A 12314-nucleotide genomic window follows, 5' to 3' on the forward strand; every position below is an offset into this window, starting at 1 on the left:
ATGCAATAATAGTTTATAATGACAAAAATATAGCACTTTGTATTGTATAAGTTACTTAGTTGTTAAGCTCTGCAAAAGAAAAGAAAAATGTGCAAAAAATGTGTTTCTTTATGGTTACATCTTAAATATTTATTAAATTTAATACTTGAAGTAGCTTCCACTAAACATTAATTTTGGTCAATGAAATGTTTCGACGTGTAAGTTAGTTCCCAATTAAGCTTTAAATTCTTTCTTTCGCTTTATCCATTTAAGAAAAATCCTAAATTAAATAGTCCACAAAAGCCTGTATCATCTTTATTATGTTATTTCTTTTTAAGTACGAATTGTACGATGGTAGTTTTTTAGAACTCTAAACGAGTAAACAAATTATTCTCTGCTCTGAAATGAAGTTTAAAAAAAAGACAAAAAGTAATTTGGTTCCCAAATGTTTCCCTAAAAACAGCACCTTAGTAAAGTTGGTCATGAAAGTACTATATACTGTACAAACATGTAATTTTTCTTTCATTAGATGTAAAAACTTAATCAAATATTTAAAGATATTTAATACACTACAGTGATTTTCTTTGTAACATGGCATAAAACACACATACGCAAAGGTAGTAAAATAGAACCAATTTTTATTTGAAAATAAAACCTATTTGAAAATAAAAATTGGTAGCAGGTCTTTTAGAGTTTTGGTCAGACCAGGTAGAGAAAAATTAAGTTCTGGATTTATTCTCATACAAAGACAAATTGTGACTTTAAACAAATACTTTTGGTCATCACAACTGGTTTCAATATTCTCATTGTCATGTTTCACTAGTTGACATGCAGACATAAAACATCATAGAAAAAAAAAAAAAAAAACCATTCAACCCCCCCAAAAAAACGTAACCTCTCAAAATCTCTGTGGTACTGGATTTCAAATGTATGTTTGCTTGAATGATTGAATCTCCTCTTTACATCCGATCGCTGATTTAACTGTAAGGTTTTGTATAGTTAATTCTGACAGCAAAACGTGCATGATTTAGGCACAGATAAAACAGTTAAACACAAGGCCAGCCTCAAAACAGGCAAACGGATTACAATACACAGGGTTGAGCATTATGAAGTACTGGACACAAGTTTTTGGCCAATAAATATAGAAAAAGACACGTTTAAAAAAAAAAAAAAAAAAGAAACCCAAATATATCAAATTTGATATTTTCAAGTGTTGCACTGCAAGTACCGCAGCCCCTGGCATTAAACTTGCTCCTGACAGTGTTTTCTCACGCTCAGCATGACACATCAGTGTGTATGCCTACAAATCTCTGTTCAGGCAAAACACCATTCTGTCCTAATTTCAAAAGGCACAGCTTTTACTTACAGCACTGTCAATATAAAAGTGCAAGTTGTTTGCCATTGAGCAATAGAAGAATATAGTAACAAATGAAATATTAAGCTATGACTTAAAACTGTGGCATTTAGAAATAAATGTGTCCTATGAAAAACAATTAAAAAAAATAAATAAAAAATTCCAGTGTCTGTTTTTGAAAGGACCAAAAACGAGATTTCACCCCATTTATCCAACTTTATAACCAATAGTATCAAATGTCAATTTGACCACTTAGGATTTATATTGCATGTTATGTAGAAACCACTTTCATGATACAAATGACTAAATACACTTGTTTTGACACCCATTTATAGTTAAATAAGGCTACAGTAATGTCTGCTTGACTGGCGACGCAAGAGGTACTGTCCATGTGATCACAGAACTGGGTTGCATAGAGGAACCGCGCTGACCGTTTAAAAATAGATTTCCTTATAAAACAGCCTATTAAAATGAAAGGTATAAAATCGTTTATTAGAAAAGGTGTTTTTGTTGTTCCATACAAGGCACAATTAACAAAAAACAATGTCCAAAAGTCAAGTCAGGACAGGCAGGCTTCTGCTTTGGCAAAAGAACCCCTTTAAAATTCATACCAACTGGAGTGATTGTGATGGGAGTGCTTTGGTTGGTGTTTTTTTGTTGTTTGCAGCTCTGTCGTGGTGCTTAAAAGTAGTGATTTGTGATTATTGTCAGCACTGTGGATCAGAGGAGAGGCCTCACTTTGTGACATACACTTTCAATTGAGCCAACAATCTTTCCCCAGGCTTAGAATTTCCTTGACCTCATACCAATGCAGTTTTCTAAACAGAAGGATTTTGTGCGCAGGCAAAGAGAACAGTCTGGAAACGTATGTCTATGTTCTGAATACATGTGGCTATTTTAGTCAACTTTAGCGCTGCTGCTCCCGTTGGAGTCGAGCAGGTCTGTTGAAAGCTATTGTCCACGAAGCTGGTCCAGCCGGGTGTAAACGTTATCAGCTTGGCTAAGATCTTCAAACACAGGAAGAAGGTTTAGCAGCTCAGCATCATCCACGTCGTCAAACCACGACACCACCGGAATCTGGGGCAAAGAAACACTCGATTATATAAGGTGCATCTACCCTAGCTAAGCGTGCACCAAGTAAACACAAAGCCAATTCAACCCTTAACAGCAACCTATGATAACTAAAGTAATTTTTACCTTTTGTTTCAGGAAAAAGAGATCTAAAGACAAGTGTTTAGTTTGGCGGTTTTACATCATATTGGTCAGGAAAACCTTTTCCTAGTACAGACAGATTCATAATTTGGTTATGTTCCTGGCTTGATTGATCAAATACAGCAAATTCACTTCTGTGGTTCAAGTTCTCAGACAGCTAAATTTGACACATACAACCAACTAAGTCCTTTATGAAAGGCAGTGTGCACCAGATTTGCAGAGACTGGTCCAAACTCACAGCATTATTTGGGTGGAATATGTAAGAGGCAGGAGAGTTGTCCAGGATGAGGGTTTTGTGGAGGTCTCTGCCTAGGCGGCTTAAATCCTTGACATAGCAGCCCTGGTGGAATACACAAGATTCCCGAAACAACCGGGTCCGGAATACTCCTCCCTGGTCCAGCAGGTCCGTCACCGGGTCTGCGTACTGGTGGGAGGATTGGGTAGCAGGTGAGGGAAGAGCAGGGACGTACAAGGCTGGGCTAAGCTGTCCCAAGCTGCTACAGAATATTAAGCTGGGACACAGCTGGCACTAAGACTTTAAGATGAGTTGTGTATAAACTGACACCCATCTATTCCTTTAAGCATGGAGGGTGTGGGTGTTCACTAAGGTGTCTACCAGCACGTTAGAGTAAGAGAGGGAACTAAAAAGGTGAGAGAAAGCAGATCTGATAGATCAGACATCAGCTAAACAAGGATCTTCATGTTTTATTCCAGCATCTAATTTCAGGATCACTGTCAATATCTGATGTGAAGTACCTTAGCGAGACTGGCTGTAAACAGCACACATTCAAACAATTCGCCCATTCTCTGCAGGAACTCGTCCACATACGGCCTCTTCAGCACATACACCTGAAAGGGAAGCAAGAGGTTGGTGAACAGCTCAACAAACATGATTGTCATTTAACCAAATACTGCCAATGAAGCTTAAAGTATATTTAAAAAATAATAATAATAATTTTAGTGCTCAAGAGGTCTAGGACAAGGCTTTTTTTGTAAAGTAGAGCTTAGAATATGTTAAGTCTTATAAAAATAATTATGCCTCAGCTTGATTTCACACAAGTTTTTAAAACTGGGAAACAGGATAAGGAAGCTGTCACCTTTAAAAAAAAAAAAAAAAAATACACTATCAAGACAGGAAGCTGAAACAAATGCAGACTTAGCACAAGATAAAGAGAAATATGCCAATCCTAAAGATATCCAATACATGGAGAACACTTTAAAGAGAAGGTAGTTATTAGTCTTCCAGACACTACAGATAATTGGTAAGATCAGTGCAGCAATAACTTCTTAAACTGGCAGCTTGCTTTGGGATCTTGTAAGTGTTCAAGTGGAAATAAAAGTACACAACATACAATTTAAATTAAACAAAAAAGTGCATCTCTCACTTCTGAAAGATTTTGTGCCATGTCCATTATCAATGCAGTTGCAAGATCAACTAGTCTGTAAAGCGTGAAGGTTTAATAGGGATTTCCATGTTTTTGTTCATCTGCACGATTCATTTCCATCCGTCAGCTGCTAATGGCCAGTTCCTGAAACAAGTAATCAAGAATAGGCCGTGCAGTGTTAACCAGCCTATCCTGGATTACTTGAACCAGGCAGAGGCCCACAGGATTCCTTACCATCACACAGGGGTCGCTCGAATCACATTTCTTAGTTAATATTTCCACACGTCCAACTTTAAGACCTTGTGCCCCAAAGATCAACACAATGCTATACTTGTGTATTTATTTCAAAATCTTCCTTGCAGAGGCACTGTATCAATTATTAATGACATTTTAGCTGAAATGACTCATTTTCCTGCTGATGCATCCACTTTGACTTGTGCAGTCTTGTTCAAATTCTGGCCACTAGAGGGCTCTGTTTAACCATCTTAAAAAAAAAACTTAACTGACCCATCCCTTTTCAGCTCAGCAACCACTGCAAACACAACATACATACACCCCCCCACCCCCTTACAGGAAAGGCACTCATACAGAGTAGTTTACCTGGTGTGTGGTCCCCTCTATCTCCACAGGCACGATGAAGTCTGCATTACTAATAGGCTGGAGGGAGAACACAGAGGGAGATGGTTGGCATGCTCATTCACATGAGCCACGCTGTGTACATTCACATGGCATTACATAACAGCTGAACAGCAAGAACCAGGCTCTTCATCGCTGCCATAAATCACAGCACATAGGCTACACAAATAGAATATGACTTGCTTTGATGTTCCTCAAACACATGCGACGACTTTTCTAAGAGAAACAAAGAATCGCAGCAGAAACACGCCCAATAGACAGGCGGTCGTTTAATCAATGTTACCCAAATACAACTGTCATTTCTGCAGGAAGGAAAAGCTGAAACATCAAATCACCAACTGACATGGGTAAACATGCTGAAATAATGTTGGGCCGGTGTTAGCGGTACCTTGAATGAGCTGTGCACCAGGGTCTCATCCAGGTCTATGACCACACATAGCTTCCCTTGGTCCTGGGCCGTCACCTCAGGCAGCAGGTTTGGTTCAGATAGCTAAAGAAATGCATGTAGACTGTCATATTCATCATTACACTTGAGAAACACAAAGTAGCCAACAGGGCATTGAGTTATATGGAAAACCTGAAAGCTTGGTCTGGATTTTTACCTCTGGGGAAATTCGATTATACTGGTTTTTGTTAAGCATGCATGTGTGGAAGTTTAAGGATTTACTGTAACAGCCTCTGTGTGGTATAGCTTTATGATTAGCATGTGTCTTTTTTGCAGTATTTCTCCAATGCATCTTGTCAAACTCAACAGGAATTCACCTGCAGGGGAAAACGATAACCTTGATTCAAACTCATTTTCAGATAGCCAGCCCCCCCCACACACACTCTTAGTTTTGTTTCATTCCAGCCTCTTTATGAGAAGAGGCAAAGTGAAATTAATTATTAATTTTATTACATAACAGAAATGGCTTATCTATTACGGATGGCAAATTAAGATCGAGGAAAGACTATGCTGGGGAGGGGGTGCTGGGAGACTGCTAGAACAATTTTGTTCAACTAAACACAAGAAACCAAATGAAACAAAGCTAGCGGTGCCAAATGTTTAATTTGGTTTCATATCAGTAGGAGCCTGGCAGACAATAACCAGGGTCCTACAGATGCTGCTTGCTGTTTGCTCCTGATGCTGGAGGACACTCCTCAACATGAACAAACATGGCATCTCATTAAAATACCCCTAACATGGTGGTGAAGCCCTAATCAAGCTGACAGCGCTCACCAGCGTGGCCAGCAAGCGCTCTGAGCTTTATTTTATTTTTTTCCCCTCCACCTCAGCAATTATGAGGAACACAATACACCGATTCTCTGCCTGCCTAAAGGACTGATAGTCACTCTCTCATTTCTTATCTTCCTTCGGGGGGTGGGGGGGATAAAGCGAGAACATCAAAGTGATTCCATATCCACAGACAGTTGCGGTTAGCTTTCAAGACGTTTAGAGCAGGTGCAGCGGTGGTTTTAGTTGTAAAAAGACGACAACAATAAGTGCAGTTTTACAACAGCGTGTTAAGTTTATCCGTACAGATGGCTAAACTATTCACACACCTCTTTTATGGCAAGCAGTGTGTGTGTGTGTCTGTGTGTGGGTGTGTGCAACAAGGAAGTAAGATCTTAAATAAACAAAAGTAAAGGCAGGGGCTGAAGCTGAGGTCTTCAAATTGATTTCAGCTGTGCGGAAATATCTCTGAAATGCGAATACTGTTACCTTGACAACCATCCCATTTTCCTGTGACTCCAGCAATCCCTGCTGGGAGGGTGATGGAGGCGGTGGCGGCGGCGGCAGTGCTGGTGATTTGGGGCCATCCTGAGCTTGGAGGCAACAGAAAAGCGCTTTGAAGATGTTGCAACTCCGCGGCTGTTTCAGGGCAGACCGGCTCACCTGGCCTGCCGGGAGCAGAGACACAAACACGCTTCATGAGGAAACAGCAGCACTCAACAGAACCAGTGCTCCCAATGTTTGTGGACCAATAAAAAGGTATGTGGAGCAAGCTGATTGGCCAGCTACTGCATTTCCACAAATTGAGTTCACCTGTGAAACAAATTGGCTAAAATGAACCCTCACGAGGAGGACTTTTTTCTTCCAGTTGGTGTTTTTACATTAAAATGTCCACAAAGATAGTTTTAACTTGATGTGTTTTACGCAGCGATGGCACAACTACATCCAGAGGAAGATAAAATGAAGGCTGCCTGTTCGTTTGCAAAGATTTCTTGTAAACTTAAAAGATGACAAAAAGCCTCCCTGTGAGTGTGTTTAAAGAGGGGAGTGCCCTTTGCTAACAAAACATTTATTTTAAAGTTTTATTTATTAATTATTTTGCAAATTTAGATTAAAAACTAGCAATAACTAATTTTGCGTTTTTGGGGTTGGGCTAGTAAAATTTTCATCTCTACTGGTAAAAAAAAGTAATGTCGGACACTGAAACTGTGTGTCGTCAACATGGGAAACATGGTGAGTGGAGGCCTGAATTACAGCCCACAACTTGGGTCAGATACATGTTATCTAATCTTTTTTCTTATACCAAAATGAAATCTTGATGCAAACACATTGAAATGTTTTCTTGTTTGTTTTTTCCTCTTCATCCATAAAAGATAATTAGGCAGGAGCTGCTTGTGACACACAGATTGAGTTTCTCTAATTCCTGAAGGTACCATCCATCTGTCCACAGGGATGGCACAGCCTCCACATGAAATCTGTTTTTAATGCCTCTGCTGCTGCTGCTGGAAATGGCTGGTACATGTTATATAATCACAGAGGGCGGGAAAACCCACACTTTTCAGCAGTACCTTTCGACAGACAGAAAACATTCCAACCATTTTAAACTCGGGGACCTTTCGGGGCTGCCTGAAGCGAGCCAGAACAGCCAGACAGGCAGCTGGTCGGGCAGTCAGGCAGCCAGCGAGTCGGACAGGCAGTCACACCTCAGTGCTCTGTGCAGGTCTTTGATCAGCCACTGTGACCACCAGCGTCCCAGCCTCAAAAAAGACTTGTGCCACCGCCAGTGTAAGAAAAGGGAGGAAAAACATCCCTGTGATTCCCCTCTAGTGCATTTCATGTGAGGACTTGCAGAATTTTTACCCATCAAAATAGTTCATAAACACTCTCTAGTCCCTGCTAGAAAGAGGAAGTGTGGAAAAGAGTGACAAACAACTGCATACTCAGAGATTTATACATTTATTACTTCTACACTCTGAAGACATAATGCAGACAACAACAAGCATGTTACACAACTCCATGTTTAGGAGACAAAGGACACTGGATCTTGATTTGGTAATTCTGCACACAGCATTTTCACTGGGAAAAACTACAACCTCCATTATTTATAGCCCACGAATGTGCATCTTGCCATGCAAATCAGCCTATTGATTTCCACAGGAAGACATTATTGGCCATGTGTGACATAACAGCATACATTAGATCTCCTCTGCATGTAAAAGGATGGAGAGATGAGAAGAAGGAGATTAATCTTTTAGAGCTTTATGAATGGCGCACACACACACACGGATCCAAAATCCAAAACATCCCTTAATCTCACAAAACACGCAATGCAAAATGACATTAATAATAAGAATAATGCTGAAGAATTATTTTGTAAAACCAACACATGACCTGGAGCACCACAGACCTGTAATAACTACAACCAAGAGGCTGAATCAACGAGCAAAGCCTCTTTCAAGCGCAAGCAAAGTGTGCAAACAACGAAATCTTTGAAACGGCGCTACAACGGGCGTGTGCAGAGGGGTGTGTTTGTGCATTCCGCTGTCAATACCGCGGCACCGGGTATTTCTATACAATCCTGCTGTATAATCAGCAGCCCTTAAAGCTCTCTTGGCCTGTAATATACAGCATGGTGTAATACAAATCCCACTCGGGCTGTTTTGTCAAATGAAACGATAAAAATAAAAATAAATAAATAAATAAAGAGCAGCGCAGCATTATTTCGTGAAGCCAGCGACGGCGCACGGATATGTGACCACCATGGTCAATTAACAAAAACACGAAGAGTAGTTTGTGAAGACTGAAAAACACCGAGCTGTAAGTGCTGCCTGTGGTGACAGTCAGGCAGGGCTCCCCGTGTTCTCTCGACCTGGTGTTGGTGGTAGTAGTAGAAGGATATGGGATGTTGCCAAACGAGCTGGAACCCGATAGATATAAATACAGCAGCTCGTTTTTTATTTTGGAAAAGCTGGGCATGGCAACGACACCGAGAACAACTTGGGGGGGGGGGGTAAAAAAAAATACACCAGAAAGATGGGTTTGCACAACAAGAGCACACACACTGCCAAAGAAAAAGAGAGGCAAAAACTGGATCAACAATAGCTACTAAGCTCGGTGCGTAATGGAGACTGTGAACTTGTACCTGAGCCTACGTCCGATGCATTAATTCAGCTATAGTGACGGAGATTGAACTACACGGTGATCTGGCCCCCGATACAAAAACAAACACAGGGATTTATTCATATTCACGGTTTTATTTCCAAATTCAACAGCAGTCGATTGGTGGAGGAAAACAACAGGTTTGTGGCAAAACAGAATAAACACATTAAGATAGCTTTCGGCACGGTCTCTTTGTGTTTTCCAGCGATAAGATGTAAAGATTACACTCTGCTCGGTGGTGGATGTCAAAAAAGGGTAATACGCCTCTCTTACCGCGCGTCCGCAGCGCGCAACTGTCAAATAAAAGGGCGCACTACGCGATTTCTTACCGCACTAATCACTTATAAGAAAACAGTACACATAAAAGAGAGTACTGGGAATATTTGGGATGTAAACAACACCCAATCTCACCTGTTTTCGGTGACACTTGGACGTCTTCTTTTTGCACTTGGGTGATAACAGAACTTTCCATCTGACAATCACGGAGCCCTCAAAATCCTCAAATCCTGTCCCCGAGTACTGATGGGCATCCCTCATTGGGTTTTATTGACAAGCTGACGTTATTATTCGCCGAGTTAACTTGTCATCCGCCTCAGTTACGATCCTCGATGGGAGTAGGATTTATCTTGTTCCTGGCTTTCTTTATTATTCTCCCGTCCGCCGCCTCTTCTTCTTCTTCTTCCCTCGGAGGGTCCGCCTGGGGAGGGGGCAAGGCACTTGGATATGTTCTTCGGACGCTATTTGAGACTCCGTGCGGCCCGTCTTCTCGGATGTGCCGATTGTATTGCTGGTAATATCGCAGAGAAGCCCCCCTCTCTTTTGAGAGTCCTCACTTTTGCAGCAACAACATGGAGAATCCAGGCGAGAGAAGGAAAACAACCGAGGAAATGGGGCAAGGGAGGGCGGTTTCAAGCCCCCCGTTACTACAGATAAACAACATCGCCCGAGAGGCCACTAGGAGCGACGGAAAACAGCGAGGATCGATCGCGTACGGAAGATCTAGCGCGGAAAAACGAATTCTGGTTCGTAGTTGGGTGTAAAACGAGAGTTTTGTTGTTATCCCAGGTTTTGTTTTTCTACGGTTGGGACTCCGCGGGCGCCTTGAAACGGTACCCGCGCCCTGATTGGACACCAGGGAGGAGGGGAGGCGTGGTCAAGGCATTCCTCCCCGGCCAGCACGCGCCGCAGCGAACACATTCCAGCGCTGCTCGTACAACAAATGAGATCACGTTGTTTGTGAATTATTAACAAATAAATAAACGAATGCTGATGAACACAACTTAATCAAGAAACATGCGAGTGTACGAGGAATAAAAAAATACACTCATTATTAAACTAAACACTAGGGACGCTATTTATTTATTTTGTTGTTTGTTCACGTGCATTATTCTAATTAAAACTAAATCAGAGGTGGCTGAAATTGTGATCATGTCCAAGTAATTATAGAAACCTTTATTTAGTCAGGGGCAAATCAATGTAAATTACATAAAATATAAATCATCTATAGTGTAACTATGCTCAGGTACTCTGAAATGTTGTTTGGCATCTCTCAGGGATAGAAATACAACCAAGAAAAGGACACAGAGATAAAATGTACATTACAGAAATGCCGAATAAAAGTTATGTATATATATATATAATAAAAAAACAGATCAGTGTTTAAAAGTGGCTTTGCACAGTTCTGATACTAGCAGTCTGTCAAGATAAGGCTGTGAATATATGCAGAAATGTATTTCTACATTCAAACACACATATATGTAAGATTTAAAATAATTATAATAAAAAAAATCAAGAACAAGGTGACACAAAAGGAAAAGCAGGAGCATTCATTTTTATAAAACATCACAGAACATGAGCTTAAACATACAATGACATACTTGTCTCACCCAAGACCGCTTAATAATAACAGTCACAAGAGAGATATCTAAGGTAATGCATTGCTGTGCACTGTAACCTAAACTTTAAAACCTTAAAAGTCATAATATATACAAGAATGGCTTTGTAAATGGGGGAGAAAAAAAAGTATTTTTCTATTTGAATGGTTCTTGTAGAAGGTACAATGATGGGTGACATCAAAGGGTTTAAGAGTGCTGGCATCTGCAGAGTCAGGGACTGGTGCACAACCTTCAATCTGCTGCCAAAAGATAGGTTGCCGCCTGAGAAACGAGCATGAGCTAACTTAACTTCCAGGCTTCTCATCAGTCTCTTACCATGAATTTTAAAAGATAATGATTCCTCTAAACCAGATGACCAGCTACCATTTTTTTTAAATTATAGCCCAGAATAATAAACACACCCACCAGCACCTCCGCAAATACTGCTTTATCATTATTTTTAGTGTTTTTAATACTTGGATTTCTGCCTCTAATTTGCATTTTCCTCTGGCTTAACTTTTACTTTACCTCCCTAAATTCCTGGTTTTTCCAATGTCATAACCTCTGATTAGAAGAAAAAGAGTAGGAAGAGCTCAGCACCGGGCTCACTGAAGGACATAAAAGTGATAAACACTAAACAAATACACAGGGAATCTGTGTTTGTAGCAGTAGTAAAACGTGAGCACATAAGAGTTTTTAAAGAACCCTGGCTGTAAGAAGATTCAAGTGTCTCTTTTCAAAAACAAAGTATTTTACAATTGTACAAGATTCATTTAAAAGTTGAAATAATCACCTTTAATCCATGTGACAGGAAGAGCTTTTCACCTTTTCCTTCATGGAGACATGAAAGGCTTTGCTGGTAGAGATATAACCCCATGCGGGAGTACATGGGAGAGCTTCATGTACGGAGGTAAGAGAGGGCAGAGTGAAACCAATGACCCAAGCTCCTTTCATTTTTCTCTTTCATTTCACTTCCTACTAAAATGAAACTTGTTTTTTTGCCTAAAACTGCTTGGGTGGAGGGGGGGTGCGGCTCCAGCCCTGGGAGCCACTGTGTTATGGCAATCACTGAACATTTGCGCAATAACGCACTCAGACTGTGCTGCAGTTACTGTACTTTAGCATGAGGCTGCTGCTCATAAACATTGCAGGATGGTTGCATCATATAGAAATAGAGTCGTGCAGCGTGGCATTTAATAAAGCTATCTGTCTTTACATCCACTTATTCATCCGGGAGGGAGGGGGAAAAATCACAAACAGTTGTGGTTGTAGTTGTTTTTCATTTGAATAAGTTGCATTGAACTGCAGACAAATCCTGTGTGTTATATAATCATTTTCACTACACCGAGTATAGCGATTTTCTGAGCAGCTGGAACTAAAACACATTTGTTTGACCTTGCTCAAATAAACAGAAGTGGGTTTGACATGATGTTAGGCAATGTGGTCAACCATCGGGTCCCCAGATATTTATATTTACAGCGTGGAGGTTCTGCAGAGTGCCT

The 12314-nt window shown here is 40.6% G+C and overlaps 1 protein-coding gene across 1 annotated transcript; it reads right to left on the reverse strand.

Moving 5' to 3' along the window:
- Nucleotides 1-630: 630 nt before the first annotated feature.
- ctdsp2 (CTD (carboxy-terminal domain, RNA polymerase II, polypeptide A) small phosphatase 2) lies at nucleotides 631-10245 on the reverse strand. The gene is made up of 7 exons (XM_080899462.1): nucleotides 9350-10245; nucleotides 6269-6447; nucleotides 4955-5056; nucleotides 4531-4587; nucleotides 3302-3394; nucleotides 2784-2969; nucleotides 631-2410 (listed from the first exon to the last, which is right to left on the reverse strand). Exons 1-7 carry the CDS (start codon nucleotides 9408-9410, stop codon nucleotides 2285-2287), a joined length of 804 nt encoding a protein of 267 aa, XP_080755588.1. The 5' UTR covers nucleotides 9411-10245; the 3' UTR covers nucleotides 631-2284.
- Nucleotides 10246-12314: the final 2069 nt, after the last annotated feature.

This window comes from Rhamphochromis sp. 'chilingali' (genome assembly GCF_963969265.1).
Source record: "Rhamphochromis sp. 'chilingali' genome assembly, chromosome: 12".
In the NCBI taxonomy this organism is placed as follows: domain Eukaryota; kingdom Metazoa; phylum Chordata; class Actinopteri; order Cichliformes; family Cichlidae; genus Rhamphochromis; species Rhamphochromis sp. 'chilingali'.